The sequence below is a fragment of the Leucoraja erinacea genome, chromosome 4 (genome assembly GCF_028641065.1).
Source record: "Leucoraja erinacea ecotype New England chromosome 4, Leri_hhj_1, whole genome shotgun sequence".
In the NCBI taxonomy this organism is placed as follows: domain Eukaryota; kingdom Metazoa; phylum Chordata; class Chondrichthyes; order Rajiformes; family Rajidae; genus Leucoraja; species Leucoraja erinaceus.
In genome coordinates, this window is record NC_073380.1 from 48,159,868 (window position 1) to 48,183,605 (window position 23,738).

Consider the following 23,738-nt stretch of genomic DNA (forward strand, 5'->3'; position numbering starts at 1 on the left):
ATGAACTGTAAATAAGGTTTGATTTAGGTACTTTATTAATAAAATTTTGTTTTTTTTTACATTTGACTAATATTTGATTAATATTTTTCCAGGAGAATAATAATTTTTCATTACTGGATTACAAATCCTTCGGACCTAAAAATGTTTTTCCCCCTCCCCCATAAATTGTTTTTATTGAAATTTTCTTTTTTACTAAAGCATGGAGCTGGTAATAAAAAAAATTTAAAGGCTAAGGAAGTCTTTAAACTGTTTAGCCACGCTAGTGTGGCTAACACTAACTACACTGACTGTAGATGTAGTTTTTTTCTTTTCTTTGCACTTTACTAATCATTTATTTTTTTCACTTTCTTTATTCTTTCTTTAATTATTATAACTTTAATATTGAATTTTTTATTTCAGGAGGTATGTCCGGGAGGAAGACCTATCTATCTATCTATCTATCTATCTATCTATCTATCTATCTATCTATCTATCTATCTATCTATCTATCTATCTATCTATCTATCTATCTATCTATCTATCTATCTATCTATCTATCTATCTATCTATCTATCTATCTATCTATCTATCTATCTATCTATCTATCTATCTATCTATCTATCTATCTATCGTTGAAAAATGAGAAAAATATTAATGTTTTTACAAAATTTCCCATTTTCTCTGCTGTGTGGTCACGGCTCTCTGAGTTGCGAATAACACTGAACGCACGTCTACTCCATGGTGAGTCCCCTCGATGCGGCTGCAAAGTGGCTGCAGCCCTTTTTAAAAAGTTTGTGTTCACAAAATGAATTTTTTGGTTGTCGGGTTTGCCTTGGCTGCATTTGTTGCCCAATTGCCATTGCCTTGGCTTGCATCACCGTGGAATATTGCGTTGGTGACCAGCCCTCCCGTGTGATGCTGGGTCCCACTTAGTCTAGTCATAATATTATAATCTCGGATCATGTGCCTTTAACATTTGTGACTAAATTAAATGGAATGACCGAGAAGTAGACACAATGGAGACTTAACCTTCAAATTTTAAATGAAAAAGCATGTCACGAATATCTTATTACACAGATCAATATGTTTTTCGAGTCCAATGACCGCCCTGAAACATCTGCCTCCCTTCTCTGGGAAACATTCAAAGCATTTGTATGATGAGCATTAATCTCCTCACAAGCCTTTCATAATAAAAAGAATTGTACTAAACAGGTATTGGAAATGGAAATAAGGCAATTAGATATAGAGAATGCGGCCGCGCCCTCTATGATAAAACCCAATAAAATTGCTGCACTTAAATATAAGTTAAACCAAATATATTCAGATCAAATCATAAAACTTTATCAACATACTAAACAACTACACTTTGAATGTGGTGATAAACCATAAAAACTATTAGCTCGTCAACTCCGAAAACTGGTTGGGGAAAAAACAATTTATAAAATTAGATCAGATATGGGAGTAATACTAACATTGCCCAAGGATATCAATGACAGATTTTTACAATATTATCAAACACTTTATTCAACCAAACAACAGAGCGATCTGCAAGAATGGAATCATTTTTAAGGAAATGTAATCTTGCAGGTTTAGATCTGCAAGAGAGGGAATTATCAGGTGCTGAAATATCAATAAAAGATATTGATCTTTAAAAAACGGAAAGGCCGCAGGCCTTGATGGCTTAAACACTAAATTTAATTTAAAATTTTATGACCTGATTTCTCCATGCCTACAGACATTATATAATTATGCCTTTACTCAACAGAAACTGCCAGAAACTTTAAACAAATCAACAATAACACTTATACCAAAAACGGATAAGGACCTTGAGGACCCAGGTTCATATAGAGCAATTGCTCTCTTAAACACTGATCAGAAAATATTAACTAAAATTTTAGCCCATAGATTAAGTTAGCGATTCATAAATTAATACACCCCGATCAAACAGGCTTTATTCCAAAACGTTATTCATTTTATAATGGAGACGATTATTTAACATTATGTATTCAAATAGAATAGCTAATGTAGATTTAGCAGTCATCTTGTTAGACGCTGAAAAAGCATTTGATCAGGTGGAATGGCCCTATTTATTTTCAGTGATGGAAAATTTGCAACTGGGCGAGAAGTTCTGCACATGGGTTAAGCTTTTATATAGTAATCAACCAGCTAGGATATTGACAAACCAAATGTTATCAACTAAATTTAATTTATCTAGAGGTTGTAGACAAGGATGCCCATTATCTCCATTATTATTCGCCCTTGCTATTGAACCACTGGCAGAAAGTGTTAGAGTCCACGCAGAAATATATGGGTATAATACTAAAGGTACAGTTAATAAAATTTCTTTATATGCAGATGATGTATTACTATGCATTACAAATCCAGAAACCATCATTTAAAACTTGTTAAATCTTATAACTCAATTTAGCTCATTTTCGGGATATAGAATTAATTGGAACACGTGAAATTATGCCAATAACGGAACTTAACCTACATACATTGCAACAATCTCCTTTTAAAATAGTCAACAAAAAATTTAAATATCTAGGAATTTATGTGACTAAGAAATATACTTCTTTATTTAAATTATATTTTCCGCCTTTACTTAATAAACTGCATAAGAATATTCAGTATTGGAAAACACTTCCCATCTCAATGCTCGGTAGAATTAATGCCATAAAAATAATTTTTCTTCCGCAATTACTGTACCTTTTTCAATCAATCCCAATATATCTCCCAAAAAAAGTTGATTAGTTGATATTTAAGTTGATTCTATTGTCACAAGTTTTATTTGGGATTATAAGAACCACAGAATAAGTAAAAAACATTTATGTAAATCCAAGACGAATGGAGGATTAGTTTTACTAATTTTTAAAATTTTACTTTTAGGCAGTTAATATTAAAAATATGAACTTCTGGTTGGAAGATATGGATCAGCAACCAGACTGGTTAAAGATGGAAAAGAACGATTGTTTGCATTTTGAAATTGGCTCGATTCTGTTAGCTCCCACAAAACCGAATAAAAAAAACCTATAGTGAAAATTCAATAATATACAGTGGTATACAAATTTGGAAACAATTAAAAAAGACTTTAAAATTGGATAATTTATCACTCTTTCTCCCCATTGTAAATAATCCTTCATTTAAACCCTCTGTGTTGGATAAATGTTTTGTACAATGGAAAAATTATGGAATTAAAATGGTGGGACATCTTTATAGAAAAGGTATTTTTCTTTCATTTCAGGAGTTACAACAGAATTATGGACTACATTTAAATATTTTTTTTAGATATTTACAACTGAGATATTATGTTAAATCACATAGACAAGAATATAGAACTAGAGAGCCAGAGACTCTTGATGAATGTTTGAATAAACATCCTAATACAGATAAATTAATATCTCACATTTATAATACTCTTTTAGGAATAATAATATTAGGAATAATCAGAACAAAGCCTAAAATTTACAACAAGCCAAATAAATTTCCTTGATTATAGTATAATAATTGGGAACAAATTAATATTAAAATTTTGGAAAAACCCAACAACCCCCACAATTAAAATGTGGATTATGGAGATGTCAGAGACCTTACATTTGGAAAAAATTAGACTTGTCTTAATTGACAAACCAGAATTATTTGCTCAAATATGGTCTCCATTTATTGATTTTCTGAAAGGGTAAATTGGTCCAGCACGGAAGCCTGACTGAAACTTGAATCCAACATTAGTCGAATAGTTATGTTTTATAATCTACGGACCTATCTCCAAAGCTGTATTATTGGTAATTTATTCTATTTTTTCATCTTTTTTTACCTTTCTTTTTATCTATAAAAAAAATAAACAAATGGAAGCTGTGTTAATATGTAATTGATAAACGAGGACCCAAGTTATTTTGATAGCCGGGATCCCAGCTATTAACAATATGTAATTGATAAACAAAATGTGTTTTGATTACGATATGTATATGCTTCTAATAAAAATATTATATATAGAAAAAACGCTACCCTATATCGCTATGATTTTTCGCCTTCTTACTCACCGTCCTCCTCTCCTCCAACTGCCCGAAGGTTTTTTCCGATCGGTGATATAATAAAAAAGTTATGAATGTTAAAAAAAATTGTAAGATTAGCAGATTGGTCTTCCTGCCTGTCAATCCCCATGATGAAGGTAATGCCCCTTCCGGGGGGGCCAGGAGAACAAAGCACCAGAGGCCGGACGTGAGTCAGTCACCCCGGAAGACCGTGAGTGAGAGTTGAGTCCGGAACTGTGAGTTTACACAGTGAGTGAACTGAACTGTGAGTCTGCACTGTGCTGCTTGAACTGAATTGAAGGGTTGGTCTGCACTGTGCTGCTTGAACTGAATTGAAGGGTTGGTCTGCACTGTGCTGCTTGAACTGAATTGAAGGGTTGGTCTGCACTGTGCTGCTTGAACTGAATTGAACTGAAACACTCATTCCACACGCCTTGCTCACTGCGGAAGTCCCGTTCAGGAGAGAGGCCGCTCTCAACTGCATGAGTAGATTCAAGAGAGTTTTACTGTCATATATATGTTGTGTGTGTGTGTGTGTGTGATGGATGGTATGAGTGTGTGTGTGTGAGAGATGGTGTCAGATTCAGATTGATTCAGAGAGATGGTGTGTGTGTGTGAGATGGAGATGGAGGGGTGGTGTGAGTGTGTGAGATGGAGTATTTGTTTCTGTGAGATGGAACTGTGTGTGATGGAGGGTGTGTGTGTATGTGAGCCCACCAGCCGTGAGTGAGTCGGCTGCCAGCCCACCAACCGTGAGTGACTGAGCTGCCAGCCCACGAGTGAATGAGCTGCTAGCCCACCAGGCCCGAGTGACTGAGCTACCAGCCCACCAGGCCCGAATGATCGAGCTGCCAGCCCAAGAAACCATTCGGCTCACAATATCCATACTCGCCCTCTGGAAACCAGCCCCTTCGGCCCACAACACCCATGGTAGCGCTCCAGAAATCCCCCCCACTGGCCAACAATATTGGAATTGGTGGAGAGGTGGAATATTGCATTGGGGGACCAGCAGTCCCGTGTGAACATGGGACCCAAAGAGTCCCACTTGGTCTAGTATCTATTTAAAAGCCTCTTAAACACCACTATTGTACTTGCTTCCACCACTATCCCTTGCAGCACGTCCCATCAGCCTACTACTCTAGAATAATACACTTGCTCATTTCCTTTTAACTTTCTCCCTTTGATCTTATAGCTATGCCCTCCAGTATTTGACATTTCCACCCTGCGACAAAAGGTCCTGACTGTGAAACCTCTCTGATGCCACCCACATCCCTCTGGTATGTTTATATGTTTCACTTTATATAATCAACTCCTGATCTTGTAACATTGTCCCTTGATTCGAGGCTCTCCAATGAGTGAAAACATCTCAGTATCTTTTTTGTCATGCCCCCTCATGATCAAAAATCCAAAGAATATACACCCAAAGTGCACATTATTTTATTTGCACTTTCCCTGTCACTGTAACTCTATTTGTCCTCTTGTTCCCGTTTTTGAGCTACCTGTGTACATAAGTGTGGTTTGATTGTAAACAGCAGTGGATGATTTAGCAGGATAGCACTCAAAGTTTTTCAATCGGTATCTTGGGGCACGTGACAATAATTATCCAAACCCATTGCCAATCTCAACCCAAAAGTCCTTTTCTCCTACAGATTCTGCTCGGCCCATGAGTTGCTCCAGCAGTTTGTTCTTGTTCTAGATTCCAGCATCTCCTGTAGTCCAACAGCATATTATTGGCAGTGAGACAAAAATAATTCAATGAATTATTTGTTTGAAGGCTTGCCAATGCAAAATGTCAACTTTTGACAAAGCTCAAAATGCAGTAGGACGGCTAGCATATGCCATGCCACTGTAGAGCAGGCAGAGGAAAATAAGTTGGTTAAAGATCCGGATTCAATCTTGGATCACAAGGGTCCGCTGTGGTGGTGAATGAACCCCGGGAGGAGAGTATGGTGGGGAGGATGCCAAGTCAGGAATCAATGTCAGGAATGGAGATTGAGACCTCAATAGAGTCACAGCATGGAAACAGGCTCCTCGGCCCAACTCATTCATGCCGACCAAGATGACAATCTAAGATGGTCCCATTTTTCCTGGGGTTTTAAGGTTCTAAAATTTCCTATCCATTTACCTGTCCAAGTGTCTTTTAAATACTGTTATAGTACCTGCTTCCACTATCTCAACTACCTAATTTGAGGAAGAACACTCCCTCAATAGCAAGAATGCCCTTCCTCAAATGTCCTTCCTGGAGAGGAAGAGATTTGAACTTTTTTTTTACCTTCCATCACAGTGAAGAATGTGGAGAAGTCACTGTGGTGGATGTTTATGTTAAAATGTATTTTGTGTGTTCCGTTGACTGACTTGGCAAATGAAATTCCTCGTGTGTTGCAAAACATACTTGGCTAATAAAGTATTATTGCGATTGTGAAATTAGATGAGGTTGGTGGAGGTGCAAGTGAATCTCTGCCTAACCCTGGACAGAGTCGACGGAGGAGATCTCTGGACAGAGTCAAGGGAGGAGTTCCCTCACTCTAAAATACACCAGCATTTTGTGTCTGTCTACTTTTTAGGTACCTCACTGATAAATTGCCAAATGGTTTGAGCAGACGTACGAACATTCTGTCAGCCAGCCGCATTCTCCATGAGAAACGAGATGAGTAATTGCAATCAGTCCCAAATAATGGTCCCGATCGGAAGCGTCGTCTATCCATTCCCTCCCCAGAAGTTGCCTGACCCGCTGAGATTCTTGAGCTCTTTGTGCTTTGTTGAACGAGACGAGCCGTCCATTAAGACTTATATTCACGTTTATTGCCTTTATTTGAAGAACGAAAAATCCCTTTAGAATTGAATTGTCATCATTTTTTTAAATTGAATATATCAATATGAAAGCAAGAATGTATATTTGGACGCGTCGGTTACCCTTACAGTTGTTTTCCCAACTGAGCTTTATTCAGAATAATAAATACATACAAGACAAGAACAGCGCAAAAACTCTTCCGACATTCACAGCGGCTGTACATACATCCATTCGGGTTATATTTGGTAATGTTCACAAAAATGCCATTATTCCAGGCAGCCTTGCCACTCAGTTACCCTTCAAGTTGCCGATACCTTCATTGGTCTCAGTGTGGAGCTACCTCTTCGAAGTCCGGCTTGCGTGGTGGAATTTTGACGAAACGAACCGTAACACCATGAGACCAAACCACCCGATCAGAGGAGAACGAATCGAATGTTGATTTTACAACAACTTTGGCCGCACAGTTCCATCCTCTGTATTTCATTAAACTGACACATAATATCACAACGACGAACATAGTCAAACGCAGAGAGATGCGGCTTTAATGAAAGAAAGCTCGCAGGGTTTGCCAGCGTATTCTCCCCTCCCCTCGGTGAGATTGATGGAGGAGCTCAGAGCCAGGTTGTGTCACACTGCTCCGTTCGTTGATTTGCGTTTGACCGTCGACCAAAGACCCTTAGGTGGCGCAGAACAGCGTACAATTCCAATCGTAAACACACACACACAGGACGTCTAATCCAAAAAATCAGTGTTGCTGTAAAGGCAGAAAAAAATAAAGGGGGCAATTAAGTCATCATCGGACGCTACTCGCAGGGAAACGTACACACATTCACCTGAAAGGAAAATGTAAGTTGGGTAAATATGGTTACTCCACTGTTTGCTGTTTGTGTAATCTAACGCCACATGCGTGAAGGGAAAATACTGCAGGCGGGAGCTGCGACACCGTGCCTTTGATCGTGCTGGTTGCTAATGGGGTCGCTCGCTACATTTGTATTGAGCGCGGTCGATGTCATTTTCTTTCCTCCAATTTCTTTGTGCTTGGATCTTGAGTGGAAGCTAGGTTACTGCAGGACAAGCGTTGAATGTGGAGAGATTTGTGTTTCTTCCATGGCCGGAATAAACTGATTTATACCGACGCCAAATTTAATGTCCTTAATTTGAGTGTGGACCAGTTTATTTTTCTTCTATGGTTATTGCACGTCTGCGAGACAATTGTAAGTAGACACTTTTGGTTGCTTAGCTTTGTTTTGAAATTAATATGTTAAAATATAGGAACTTGTTTTAAAGAAAACATTTATACCGAGAACTGGCATTACTTCATAAAGAGATTTTGACTTTTCCTTTTAAGTTTGCGGTCGCATTTTGAAGGGGATTGAAATTAAAAATAGCATTTACAACATAGACGCTCGCAATTCCGTCCGCCTTCAAGGGAAGACAACACATCAAGCCCTTGTTGATGAAAAATGTAGTGAGGTTTTATTGGTGTAATAGGCTAACTGTTCGCAGGGTTTTTAAAAAAATATATCATAGCGACACGTAGACATTAAACACAAGTTTGGAGCTTATGGTTCGTCGTTTGCGACTACTGTTTGAAGATAGTGATATTTCTGGCTCTGTGATTAGGAGCTAAAGATACATGGCCGTGTCATTGCTCCGTGGCTTTCCTATAAGATTTAGCATGATTTGTATACACCCCAAATTAAAAAATCTCCTATCATGCCGACATTTTTGCTCTCAATGGAATCTTAGCGTTGTTACATTTGCCATGGAAATGGCCGTGATTGCAATCCCCAAATAATCTTTCAGGTCGGTTCGGATTTCTTACCGAGATATGGTTTCTTGTTTGCTGTTTGTGTTATCTCCGCAGATTGGGACGATTATTAGCAGTGACGAGATGTGCATTAATATTACTCGGCACCGACATCATTCTAACGCCTTGTCAAGATGGGTAGATGGGGAAGAATTGTTTTGGGGGGGGACGAAAGGAAAGCAAATGACAAAGAAAGGAGAAACGAAAGGGTGCGTGCGTGTGAAAGAGAGCGGTAGGTGAACGAGCGGATGAAGATGGCTTTGTGCCATTCTCCTGAGCTCACTTTCACGCACTTGATCGTGGTTTAGTAGCAGGGTCGACACCAAAGATCCTATAGCAGAGCTCTACTATAGGATCTTTGGTCGACACGACGGGAGCAGTGTTTCAATTCATTTTCATTCTCTCTCTCTCATAATCTCTCAAGAACGACAATTTTGGAGGAAAAAAACAGCAGTAACTTTTGCTGCAGAGAGATTTCAGGTATGGCAAGTCGGTCTTTTAACTCTGCTGTGAATTCCTAGGTAAAATAAAAACGATCAAATGCATGCACATTGTTTTTGAACAAGCGCGTTGACGTTTTCTGAACACAGCGGACAGAGATCTGAATGCAGCCCCTCCCCGTTTGAATATCTCCCGTTGACCTTGTGTGATTCACGTTTATGCTTATTCCGACTCTGTTAAAGAGGCAGTAATGGTTTTGAGCGTAGAAAAACAAAAACATACCTCGCCTTACACACACGTGGGGGTGAGCTAAAGAAACATACGGGGAGCTGAAAATTGCTCACCAGCATTAACTTTCTGCTATTGGGGAAGGTCCATTGATTGGGTTCTGGTTTGGTTGACGACAGCGCTTTCTATTGATTAATCCTAACCTCGGATTTTACGATGCAAATCTTAAAATGTGAATGATGCGCCCGTTTTGCTTTATAAACCGGGAAAGAAAATGAAGTGAACTGGGGATACAGGACTATTTTGTAATTGCGCATATGACTATTTGATGGCCTTCTGGCAGAAGTGAACTGTCCGATCGCTGTTCACAAAATATTTCCTTCCATTTTAATGGATTGGGCAACGTTGTATATTTTCAAGCCAAATGTTCCATGGTTAAATGTTTATTGAAAACCAGTGATTTCTCTTTTAATTGGAAGTTGTTAGTAACCCTTAACTCGGGTATGCAGTGAGGCTCGTTCTCTTTTCTGCAGCTTCCAATCATTTTATGTTTCTAACAATAAATTAATAATTCACACTTATTATTTCCACAACATTGAAATTAATTTAAATTTCGGAAACAAATCTAAATGCCGTGGCTGCTGGAAATCTGAAATAAAACATGATTTTGGATATAGAAAGTTGTACAACATCTGTAGAGAGAGAAAATTAGACCACCAACGAAAGGTCATTGACATGAGATTTTAACTCGACCCCCCCTCCCCCCCTTTTTACAGATGACATGACTTTGGTACTGAGAACATTTAAAATATATTTTTCCCTAATTTATGAATTGTTGATCTATTTTAAAGCATCTATCTGCATTTCGGTATATTTGATAGTTGAATTAGTTTGCACTGTATCAAGTGCCACTTTTGCTACTTTCTGCAACACACATTCCATAGGCGGTGACTCTTTACTGATCCCCAGTACTCTTACACGTATTTACTGTATCTTCAAAACTGCCCATATTATCCGTCATTAACTTTTGATGTCAGGATAAGCATAAACCTGAATCGCACAAGGTCATTGGGAGATATTCAAATGAAGGGGGAGGGGGAGGGGGGGAGGGGTGGGGGGGGTCAGATCTCTCCTGCTGCGTTATACTTTTTAATTTAATTTTTCTCCCCATGGATTTCCTGAATGTACAGCATTTCCAGTATTTTTGGTTTAATCTTTAAGATATCTGGTACCCATAATATTTTTATTTGTGTTCATAAATTCATAAGCTGTGATTTAGGAGCAGAATTAGGCCATTCGTGTCTACTCCACCATTCAATCATGCTAGTTCCCTCTCAACCCCGTTTGCTCCAATTTTAAATGGGCTGTGTAATTCTGTATCAGTAAGGTAGAATGTGATCCAGGCAGTTAAGTCTGAAGAAGGGTTCTGACCCGAAACGTCATGTGTCCAACCTCACCACAGATGCTGCCTGACCTGCTGAGTTCCTCGAGCACTATGGGTTTTGCTCAAGATTTCAGCATTTGCAGTTTCTTGTGTCTTGGCCAAGTATGCTATTCAAAACTCTTATTGCTTGTAATAAATATCTGGAGAATCACACTCTTGAAGCTGTACATCTTCAGCTATTTTGCATTTAACCTTCCCGACTTAGTGTAGGTGTATCCCAAATGTTGCACACAAACATGATCTAATTTGCCTCAAATTCCATTTCCTCTCATCCATCTGCTTGTTAATCGAGTTTATGGTCTTGACATAGCAATGCTTCAGTTTTAGTTCTGATCCTTGTTCTCAGCTCTGTAACATTCCAAGATTTTGATTTTCTGTAAGTCTAGAATATTCGAGAATACGTAGTAGCGTATTCTTGACTATTTATTGACGATTGGGAGCTTTAGTTAGCCCAGGCCTTTCATCTCTTGGCGTCTGGAGGAGATTAATTTGGATTGATTTATTGTCATATATACCAGGAAGCATTGAAATTCCTTGTATGCATGAAGCTCATGGAGTAAAGAGTATACGTAACAGCAATGATAAATATGAAAATAAATGGAATGACGAGTACAAAATAGTGGAATGGCGCAAATATTATAATGCGATCTAAAGCAGTGCAAAAAAATACTAAAGTACAGTAACAAAATAACAGAGATGGAATTAAGAGTATGTGACAGGACCTCTTAGGAAAAAATATACAATTTATTGGAGTAACTCAGCGGGTCAGGCTGCATCTCTGGAGAACATGGATAACTGATGTTTCAGACCGGGTCCCTTCTTCATACTAATTGTAGTAAGGGGTTCAGGCGTGTGGTGCAGTGGGGGTAGAAGTTGTTCTTCAGTCTGGAAGACCGGGTTTTCTTGCAGATGGTAAAAGATTCTTTAATCAGAGGGTGGTGAATCTGCGGAATTCTTTGCATGGAAGGCTGTGGAGGCCGTCGGTGGATATTTTTAAGGCAGAGATAGATAGATTCTTGATTGAAAATGCGTTGATTTGTTTTCTTGATCAGCGCATCAGTATGAAGGGACAAACAAGGGTTTGATGGCTGGTGATATGGATACCAATAAAATTGAAAATGTCAATCATCTCTGCAGCAGCTCTTTTGATGAGGGCAAGGTTGTGTTCATGCCCCTTTGTCCTTAAGTCAACAACCAACTCTTTTGTCTTGCTGGCGATACGGTCTAGGATATTTTCCTGATACTGTCTTGGTTTGCAAGACTCAAATTAAAGATAAGATGACACAGACACGGAGAATTCTTCAAGAAGACGAGAATCCTTTAATTTGCACAATTCTGGGCCTGGGACATTCAGAGATAGCACAGATTGGCCACTCTCCAAATGTTCCAGGCCCAGATTTGTGCAAATTAAAGGATTCTCGTCTTCTTGAAGAATTCTCCGTGTCTGTGTCATCTTATCTTTAATTTGAGTCTTGTAAACCACGACAATACCATGGCACTGGGTTCTCGATTTCTTTCCTATACTCAGTCTAGTTAGTGTAAATCTGGTTGGCAATATTGGTACTGTCAGCGAACTTAAAGATTCAGTTGGCTTTGTACCTGGCTTCACTGTCGTGGGTGTACAGGGAATGGACCAATGCACTGTGCAAACAAAACTGAGGGGCCCCTGAGTGTTGAGGGTCAGGTTGGAGGAAATGTTATGACCAATTCTAACTGATTGTAGTCTTCTGGTTAGGAAGTCCAGAAGGTAGTTGCAGATGGCCCCAAAGCAAGATCCAGATATTTAGAGATGAAGTTAATTGGTATTATGGTGTTGAAAGCTGAGCTGTGGTTATAAATAGCATCTTGAGGAGATGTTCTTGTCAAGGTGATCCAGAGCTGAATGTAGTGCAAGGGAGATGATGCCTTCCATAGAACTGTACATGAATTGCAAGGGGTCTAGACTGTCAGGGAGACTGGCACTGATGTGGGCCATTACCAATCTTTCAAGCACTTGATTACAGTCGATGTTAGAGCTAGTACGTGGTGGTCATTGGGACAGGTCATGCTACTTTTCTTGCAGACTGGAATGATGGGGGTTTCTTTGAAGCAGATGGGGATAGTAGATTTTGAAGTGAGAAGTTGAATTGTTGCACAATTTAATCCTATCCTTTGACTCCGTCTAGGACAGCCATTTTTTCCTTTAAGATGTTCCCTATGACCTGTCTGAATAAACCTTTCTTGTACGCCCAGTGGCTTCTTGTTTCACTGCTGCACACACATCATGAGCAGTGAAAATAATAACATCAACTCTTGGTGTTGGCTGACAATTTTGCAAGTTTATAACTGAATTGTGCTGTGTATGTAATTAATTTGGGTGAAATGGGATATAAAATGGTTCGCAACAGAAAGAGGGCGAATAGAACTTATTAAAGTGGGAGATTTTCTTTGGGCTGGTTTAAGCATTGTTATTGTGAATCACATCCATATAAAAAAGGGGTTGGATTAGTTTGGTAACTTAATATGTTACCATAATTGGGACCAGCTGCATGTCTAAATTTTTCTGCAAGTAACTTTCAGTTGGGATGACCCTGATATAAACTCTGGTTTTGCCATGGGGTTTTCTCCTCTTAGCTCAGAATTGCTGAGGTCTGCCATGGTCATAGCAAATTTATGTCAAATCATTGATTTCAAATTGATTATAATATTTTGAATAATTCAATACTACTTCAATTTCTGAGCGTATTAAGCTTTAACACTATTATAATGTAAAAGGTAGGAACAAAGCAGTACATTGGATGTCACAGATTTTAAAAGTGACTGTATTCTGATGTTATCACAATGAACCATTTCTCAATGTGGTGCTATAGACAAATCTTTCTTGTCGAGCTGGAACATAATTATATTCAAAAGCTTTGATGGGTGGCACGATGGCGCAAAGGTTGGGTTGCTGCTTTGCAGTGCTCACAGCACCGGAGGCCGGGTTCATTTCCAACTACGTATGCTGCCTGTATGGAGTTTGTACGTTCTCCCCGTGACCGAGTGTGTTTTCTCCAAGATCTTCAGTTTCCTCCCACACTCCAAAGACAGGTTTGTCGGTTAATTAACTTGGTATAAATAAAAATTGACCATAATGTGTGTAGGATAATGTTAATGTGCGTGAATCGTTGGTTGGTGCAGACTCAGTGGCCGAAGGGCCTGTTTCTGTGCTGTATCTCCAAACTAAACTAAACCAATCCTTAGCAATGTACAGTTTTATTAAAGTGGGTGCCCAAGAGATATTTGTTCTGAATTTAAGTGACATTAACTTTGTTAATTCTTTTTGTGGAGATGATTTCCCTCTTCATGTGATTGGTTCTCATAAATATTTGAATGCAAATTCATGAGCAGAATTTTCTAATTCTATGATTTTGTCATCCTGCAAATTTGAAAATTTAGAAAACCACATTTCTTACAAATCAGAAATATGAATGTAATGTTTGAACCAAAGCATTCCATCAATGAGCTCAGTGTCAAGCATGGTTTTTGGCTGGTATGGGTGTTAGAGAAATTGTGGAAGTTTGGAATTAATTTTGTGATTATTTTAGACATCTGTCCACTGGTAACTTTGAAGAAGGCATTATAATCTCTCTCTGTTGAAGTCTACCACTAAATTTACCTATCTAGCAAGGGTAATTTAGAATGACAAATTAGTTTATGCCCCTGCAATTTGGGAGAGAGCTGGTGTACTTGGAGGAAGGCCATATTGTCACAGGAGAATGTACAAACTCCACATAGACAGCAATGGAAGTCGGCATTGAACCTGATACGTTGGAGTTTCAACCTTACAACCTTTCTCTATGTGCTCCGCACCAACTTTTGTTGTGATGCAATAATATGGGTATGAAGGAGTATTGATGCAGACAATAATTCTTTATGGAGTTACTATAGGCCCCCAAATTGTCAACAGGAATTCAAGGAACAAGTATGCTGACTATCCCTATTCAACCCCTGCCTTTACAAATACATGTATATCTATCCCTCGGAATCCTCTCTAGTAACTTTCCTACCACAGATATTACTCTTGCTGGTCAAAAGTTCCCAGGCTTTCCTTTGCAACAAAGGTTCAACATTAGCCACCCTCCATTCATCTGGCACCTCACACATGTCAAATGATTCATACAATTTCTTCTTGAGCTTTCACTGTATCCACAATATATCTGATCAGTAGATCTGCAGTAAAAACAGAGGAGAAATATTAATTGGGGACCTACTCATTGGAGCCTCTCCTTTGGCTCCACACATAGATGACCACTTTGGTTTCTGAAAGGGCCTATTCTCTCCAGTTACCCATATGCTACAGTTGTACATGACATTGGTGAGGCCGCACATGGATTATTGTGTTTATTTTCAGTCATCTGCTATAGGAAAGATGCCAGTAAGCTGGAAAGGGTGCGGAGTAAATTCATGAGGATGCTATCAGGACTCGAGTGCCTGAGCTGCGAGTGATTTGGCAGGTATGGACCACATTCCTTGGAGAGCTGTGGACTGAGGGATATTACGATCATATGTTCTTTGAGGGGTGCATAAAATAATGAGAATAGATATGGTAAATACGGTCTTTATCCTAGGTTAGGGGAATTGAGAACTAGAGGTTAGAGGTGAGAGGGGAAAGAGTTAATAGGAACCTAAGGGGCAACCACTTCACAAAGGGGGTGGTGGGTATGTGGAATCAGCTGCCTGGAGAAATAGCCAAGACAGATATAATTACAACATTTAAAAGACATTTGAACAGGAGCATGGGTAGGAAAGGCTTAGAGGGATATGGACCAAGCATGGGCAAATTGGACTAGCTTAGATGAGGCATCTTGGTTGATATGGATGAGTAGGGCCGAAGTGCCTGCTTCTGTGGTTGATTAACTTTCTGACTCTAGGCATTAATATTTCAGAAAAACACTAAGAATTCTAGCTTAACTTCACCTTAATCAGAATGTCAGGAATTATACTTTGTAAATCTAATAATCCCAGGGTCTGAAAAAGTGAATAACTACTGATGGAAAAATAGCCTCTCTTAATATCCAAATTGTTTTACACCAATTCATCTTGAACATATTAAATAAATAATTTGGTTATATATTGCAGTCATAACAAAATGTGACTTTTAGTCCTAATTTTAACAGAGATGGACAAATTTGCAGTAAAAAAATTTTTTGGCTGATGTTCCAGAGGCATCAAAAAGTATCAGTCTCTCTGGCTTTGGATTGGTGATATTAGTTCAGGATTAAATATTGGCCTGTGGAACTCTCCTGTTTTTTTTTCATTCTACCGTGGGTCTTTCTCTCTGCTATACACCTATGCATTGGATGTGGTCTTATCTGAATGCTGGCACTGCTTGTTGATAAATTAAGCCCAGAGTTTATTGTCTACCAATATCACTGACATGCTATCTATTTGTATCTTAAAGCAAATATATGGGTAATGAAACAAAGAGATTTGGGGATGAGATTCCAGAGTTTGGCACCTAGATAGCTAAAGCCCAAGGAAGGAACTGCAAAAGCACTGAATAGCTTTGATTATCACATGCTATATCCAGTGGTCAATATTTTTTCCTGTACTATGTAGAGTATACAAAGAAGAATATACTATAACTAAGAAAGTGCTAATTGACCCATATTCTTATAACTGACCTCTAACATCCCAATTCACAATTTTCTGAAATTTTGGGAAATTGCCACCTGTATTATTTATTTTTCACCTTTTTTTAAAGCAGCATGTGTTTGAATATTTATCCTTGGTATTATTTAATATCTTTATGTATACAATACCCACATGCCATGCTCTGAAAAAATATAACTGTGAGGAACTAACATATAAGTCTGGTACATAACATTAGCTTATATAATTTTGAGAAAACAACTCAAATTTAATTATTTTATATAATTATTATTTTTCTTTATTTTTAAAGAGTAGTGGTTATTTCCATAATTGGTTGTAGCTTTTGTTATTGCTCAACCTTCAATGTTCCATTACAATATATGGTTCTCAATTTTAATGGATAATTCCTTGCACCAAATGTACTAATCGGTTGTTTAACTTCTGTAAATATTACGGAGTAAAGAAATCAAGGTGTCTGGCAATTCTTTCCTATCCATCAAGGACAAAAAGGGAAAATGCAAATATTCACTTTAAATCGTGCAGTTCAGATGGTGAATATAAACAATTCAAGTTTTGCTTGAGCGGTTTATTAAATTGTCTGTAAAACTTGATTAGATTGCTGCTTTTTAATTAATTCCAGGTGTGTATTTTGCTATTACATCAAAGAAATTGTAGGATTTTGTTTTGTAAAAGATAGTTCTTGGCAAGGTTTGGAAGACCTGTCATTTTCCAGAGTTAACCTCTGTAAATTAAATTTCTCAGATGATACTGTGCAGCCACGTAGTGGGTGATGGGGTTAACTGACTATCATCCTTTGGAAAATGAATAACAACCGTAACACTTTGTGGATGATTGAGCTAACTTTAGGGGCTACAAATGTGAATCTGGTGTAACGTATGTTTGGTTTAAAATGGAATTGAGTAAGCTTGTAAATGATGTTTAACTAAGTTTAATTAAAATTCATGGAGTACTGGAATAAACAGACTGAATTTATGGTTACTGGAGTGTCAGAAACTTGGAAATGAAGTGATTCAGGAATTTAAGATTAATATGGGTATGAGCATAATTCAAAACTAGTGTTTTAGATATTATGGGATTTCTTAGAATTACGGGTCAAAGTTTCCAATTGAGGATCCAGGGGTCTTTAGAAATTTTATTCTTCCTTAGATGATTGGTTTATGGAATAAGGTGGAAGAGTTGCAGGGAGACTGATTCCTTTAAGTACTTCAAAAAGGCATTAGAGGATTTCTGGGAAAAATGCCACCGTAGTGCATGGAGGTAAGAATATATTATATCTGGGCAATTATGACATTTGTTTGATGTGTTTGAAAGCTGATAAGGATGAGAACTCAAATTGGATGCATGTCTGTTGTTATCTCTGGGGGAGGTTAGGCAGAGGTGCAGGTTAGGCATCACCCAATATACAATACTAAGGTGGTGGATGAGCATAAAGTAACTTAATGATTTTCTTTTTACACTGGTAAGAGATTTTGTTGTATTTAAGTTTACTTAAAGTGTATAAAAATATAAGTCACCATGCTTACCCATCACCGAGATTGATGCATTAGTCTGTGTAGAAAGGAACTGCAGATGCTGGTTTACACTAAAGATAGGCACTAAATGCTGGAGTAACTCAGCAGGACAGGCAGCATCTCTGGATAGAAGGAATGGGTGACATTTCGGGTCGAGACCCTTCTTCACACTGAGTTCTTCAGACTATGTCTGAAGAAGGGTCTCGACCCGAAACGCCACCCATTCCTTCTATCTAGAGATGCTGCTTGTCCCGCTGAGTTACTCCAGCATTTTGTGTCTATCTTTGGTGCATTCGTCTGGTTGTTTTATCATCCAATTGACTTGCATTTTGTTCTCTGGTTGATGATCTATGCAAAATCAGCTGCAACATCAATTTACATCTAAACGGTGCCGTTAACACATCAAAATATTTCAAGTATTTCAATTATTTGTTGCTTTATGGAAGCATTAACAAACACAATCATGTCATAGCACAAAAGAAGATATTAGGATCGATGATTTAAAGTATTTCTTAAGGAATATCTTAGGAGAGCAATGAGAAATTGGGTGGTAGATGGGTTTTGGATGGAAATTCCAAATCTTAGGGCATTGGCCACTGAATGGAAAATTTGAGAAGTTGAGATATTTCTGTGAGGGAAAAGATTATAGTAGATTACAGAAATTTGGAATAGCTAGGACAGGAAGGGTATTGAAAGTGAGCATGAAAGTTTTAAAACGTAAAACTGTCGCCAGTATAGAGGAGAAAAGATAGGAGTGATGGGCTAATGGAATTTGGTGTCAGTAAGGGACTACCAGCATAATTTTGTATGGAGAGTTTATGGAGAATAGAATGATGAAGGCCAGCTAGTTTGCATTGAATACATGGTCAGGTTAGGAATTTATAAAGGCATTGATGTAGACTTCAAAGGCAACTGAGGCAGTTGTGCAATATTGTTGAATTCAATCGCACGTTTCGGCGCTGGCATGGAGACGTGGTCGGACGGAAGCTCATCTGAGAACCAGATACAGCACCAGGGTTGCAGACAGTCAGTTCAATTTCAGACTGTTGCTATGGAAAGAGATGAAGCATTTTCTTCCCTTGTCTGTTTCTTTGTGTTATGGGGGGGTGGTGAAACATGTTTTTTTGTCTCTTCCTTCGGGGGAATGCAACATTTTCTTGTCGTATCCCCCTTCTCTGCCTTGGTCTGCGCTGAGGCCTAATGGCGGAGCTGGCGGGCTCTTAACCTGCGACTGACCTCGAGGCTCCGGAGGCAGAGCCAGCCAGGACTTACCAACGCGAGGCTGGCCGTCTTCAGGGCCGAGGCAGCGGTGGCCCGACTCGCTGATGCGGCATTCCAGCTTTCGGCAGCGGCCTGGAGCTGAGACTGCGGGATTCGGAGCTGTTGCAGCGGCCCGGAGCTGTTGCAGCGGGACCCGGAGCTGTTGCCCGGAGCTGAGGCTGCGGGGCTCGGAGCTGAGGCTGCGGGGCTCGGAGCTGAGGCTGCGGTGCTCGGAGCTGTTGCAGCGGGGCTCGGAGCTCGGAGCTGTTGCAGCGGGGCTCGGAGCTGAGGCTGCGGGGCTCGGAGCTGAGGCTGCGGGGCTCGGAGCTGTTGCAGCGGGACTCAGAGCTGTTGCAGCGGGGCTCGGAGCTGTTGCAGCGGGACTCAGAGCTGTTGCAGCGGGGCCCGGAGCTGAGGTTGCAGCGGGGCTCGCGGAGCTGTTGCAGCGGGGCTCGGAGCTGTTGCAGCGGGGCTCGGAGCTGAGGCTGCGGGGCTCGGAGCTGTTGCAGCGGGACTCGGAGCTGTTGCAGCGGGACTCGGAGCTGTTGCAGCGGGACTCGGAGCTGTTGCAGCGGGACTCGGAGCTGTTGCAGCGGGACTCGGAGCTGTTGCAGACCGGATCATCATGCATCTTCGGCCTGGATCGATCGCCTCAGCGCAGAGGGAGAACAAGGAGGGAAGAGACAGAGACTAAGACTTTTGCCTCCATCACAGTGAGGAGGTGCTTGGTGAACTCACTGTGTGGATGTTAATTTGTGTTTATTGTGTGTTTTCAGATTCAGATTCAGATTCAATTTTAATTGTCATTGTCAGTGTACAGTACAGAGACAACGAAATGCATTTGTTATTTATTGTTACTGTGTATGACTGCAGGCAACATAATTTCGTTCAGACCGAAAGATCTGAATGACAATAAAGCAATCAAATCAAATTCTGCATGCACATTTTATCCATTCCGCTGTACATGAGCCCACCATTTTTACTACCACTCTTTTCTCTCTCTATTCTGTTTTATTTCTGTACATCTTTGACCCTTCTGTCACAGTAGTTTCATTTTGATATTAGTTTATTATTGTCTCATAAACATTGGAAAATCCTTATGTGCAGAATATACTGTAGTAGCTACAGAGAAAGTTCAAATAACAGAAAAGTGCAAGTCCGCATGGAGGTGGATTGTAAGATCGGGGAATTCATCCCCAGCAGATGATGTCCAATCAAGAGTCTGATGATAATGGGGAAGAAGCTGTTCTCGTATGTGCTTTCAAGCTTTTGTACCATTTGTCTGCCGGGTGAGGGGAGAGTATAGAATGAGAGAGGTGTGTGCTTGTTTGTTGATTATCTTAGCTTCTGTGGATGTGAAAAATATAGATAGAATTGTTTTGGTGTGGTATGGGGAGGGAGGCTGGAATGCATGATGGTCCGGTCTGTGTTCCCAACACTCTGCAATTTTTTAATGGTCTTGGACAGAACAGTTGCCATTCCAAGCTGCGATGCATCCAGTGAGAGATGCATCTATTGCATCCATTAGAAAGCAAATTCTATTGCATTCTACTAATTTGTACAATTATAGAAATTGTAGAGTAATTACCACAATTCCTCTGTAGAAATTGGAAAGAGTCATTAGAGACATGTCGAATTGTCTTCGTCTTTTCAGATAGTGGAGATGTCGGTGTGCTTTCTTGTCCAATGCAACAATGTGAATGGACCAGGATTAATTGTTGATGATGTTTACATCTGGAAATCTGAAACTCTCGACCATCTCCACTACAGTACAATTGATACAGACTGAAACATACACTCCACTACGCTATATTTCATCCCTTTTGGGACTTCTATGCCTGCAAATCTCTGCCTTAATTTAATTTAGTTTAGAGATACAGTGCGGAAACAGGCCCGTTGGCCCACCGAGTCTGCACTGAGCATTGATTCCCACACATTAACACCATCCTACACATAGAACCATAGAAAATAGGTGCAGGAGGAGGCCATTCGAGTGCTATGATGCAGCTTTCAACTTTGCTAATGCTAACGTTGTTTACATTGCATTTATACATTAATTAGTAGGATTGGATGTTACAATCCCTAAGGTTTTTCACTACAATTGACATTTGGTATTCTTGGGGATGACCACTAGGTGATTTTGCTACCAATCAGACACACCTTCAGTTGTGTACCTCAACGTCACTGGGTGTTTCGGCCTTTTATCACAAGGCACCCTCAATCGAGGCAGGCCCACCGCAGGGTGATCAGACCTGGGTGTGTGTCTTATGGTTAGCCTCTAGATGGTCACGTGGCAGCCCAGACAGCATCTTTTCTCTTCAGCCACAGCCAGTGACTGCTCCATTGGTTTTTTTTCCTTCCATCTTCCTCTCTACCGCTGACTGCGGCTGGTTGGGCTCTGGACTCGTGTCCGTTGGTGGGACAGTACTTGGTTGAGCTTCGCCTGGGGTGCTGATACCCCGTGGACTGTGGTGGTTATCCTGCCACTGGGCTTCACTCGACTGATTTGGCCTACCTCTTAGAAAGTAATGGTCAATGCGAGGCCCCATCACCAAGCTCTCTCAGGCACATTTTCCTGCCCTGGTGGATCTTGAGACCCTTCTCTGATGTTATCTTTTCCCAGCCACAGATACAACTTTGTAGCTTATGTCCTGCTGGTGCTGCTGTTCTGTCAATTGCTGTGCTAGTTGTCTTATTCATAGTCGATTCCTTCCGTAGCAATATAAGGGTGGATCCAAAAAGCTGATTAGCGATGGTTCCTGCTGGCAAGAGGAGCTAGCCCATGCCAGCCCCGGTGGGGTCTATTCCCTCCGGTCAACAGTCTCTCCAGGCCATCACTAGGTCTTTCCCTGGTGGTCAGCTGCCCTTTTGCAGTGGTCCCTGGTTTGATCCAGATGTTCATATTGATTAGTAGGACTGGATGTTAGTCATTTAGAGTATTGTGTCCAGTTCGGGTTGCCCCATCACAGGTAGGATGTGGTGGCTTTGGAGAGGGGCAGAGGATGTTTACCAGAATGATAATTTCAGGGAGAGATTGGACAGATTTAGATTGTTTTCTCTGGAAGGCCAGGGTTGCGGCGAGACCTGATAGAACTATACAAATTATTAGAGGGCATAGCGGTAAAGTGCGAGGTGCTAAGTTAAAAGAAGATGTGCAAGGTTTTTTACACAGAGGGTGGGGAGTGCCTGGAACGCACAGCCAGGGGCGGTGGTTGAGGCAGATACGATAGTGGCATTTAAGGGATTGTTGGATGAGCACTTGGATATGCAGGGAATGGAGGGATATGCATTATGTGCATGCAGAAAAGGCTTATTCTTGGCATTAGCACGGACGTTGTAGGATGAAGGGTCTGTTGGGTCTGTTCTTGTGCTGTACTGTTCTATGTGTAGGAAGGAACTGCAGATGCTGGTTTAAACCGAAGATAGATACAGCAAGCTGGAGTATCAAGGAATAGGTGAGGTTTCAGGTCGAGACCCTTCCTCAAACTGCAGTCTGAAGAAGAGTCTTGACCCGAAACGTCGCTTCTCCATGTCTCCAGAGATACCGCCTGAGTCATTGAGTTACGCTAGCTTATTGGCTCTATCTTCTGTACTATTCTATGTTCCATAAGCCACCTCGCATGCTCTTTATCACTTCAATAACTTTCAATTCCTAGGTTCCCATTGCTTCAACTTCAACATGGATGTCCAGTCCCTTCACACCTCCATTCCCCACCAGGAAGGTATCAAGTGCCCTCTGGTTCATCCTTGAACAGAGATCCAATTAGTTCCCCTCAGTTAACACTTTCCTCATTCTGACAAAACTTGTCCTCATCCTCAACGACTTCTCTTTTCATTCCTCCTACTTTCTTCGTCAGAGATGTAGCCATGGGCTCTCTCTCCCCTCTCCCTCCTCATGTATCCACCTATCATTAGCCAGACATTGTCCCACCCTCACCTTTCTTTTCCAGCTTACTTCACCTCCCACGTCTAACCCAAGCCGAATCTTTGTCTGAATTGTTGCCAGTCCATTCGCTCCGCAGATGGTGCCTGACGCACTGAGAGATGTTGAAAATGTTTTGGGGTGACACGAGGCAAATCTCTCACCATGGGATATTCTACCTGTTAGTTAGTCTGTTAGTTAGTCTGCCTCTGACTAAATCTTGTAGCCACATGGTTTATATACCTTAGACAGGCACAAAATGCTGGAGTAACCCAATGAGAAAGGCACCCTCTCTGGAGAGAAGGAAAGGGTGATGTTTTGGGTCGAGACTCTTCTTCAGACTATTTGTCCAGTTGAAATTCTGCTTAGATGTGAACCCTAGATTGTTGTGTTGGGAATGCCACTGAATGTCAGACTCTCTCTTCTCAAAGATAGTCATTGTCCGGCTCTTTTTGTGATGCATATGTTAAGGGCCTGTCCCCCTTACGTGTCCATGGCACGCTAATTACGCAACCTCATGGTCGTGTTGAGCCGCGAAGGTCACGGGCGAATTCATTCGACCGCACAGCAGTCTGGAGCGCGTGACATAATTTGAAGACAGACACAAAATGCTGGAGTAACTCCGCGGGACCGGCAGCATTTCTGGAGAGAAGCAATGGGTGATGTTTCGGGCCGAGGACCTTCTTC

At 40.5% G+C, this 23,738-nt stretch overlaps 1 protein-coding gene across 6 annotated transcripts in view; it reads left to right on the plus strand.

Moving 5' to 3' along the window:
* The first annotated feature begins 7,512 nt into the window (after window positions 1–7,512).
* greb1l (GREB1 like retinoic acid receptor coactivator) overlaps window positions 7,513–23,738 on the plus strand; it is a 233,688-nt gene continuing 217,462 nt past the window's right edge. The window contains exon 1 of one of the 6 annotated variants that reach the window (XM_055634189.1): window positions 7,513–7,647. Coding sequence is in view for 2 of the 6 variants with exons in the window: in XM_055634184.1 (XP_055490159.1) it covers window positions 7,884–8,015 (132 nt within the window). In the remaining 4 variants the exon portion in view is untranslated. The other 5 variants (XM_055634186.1, XM_055634184.1, XM_055634183.1 and 2 more) reach the window with 5 other exon arrangements.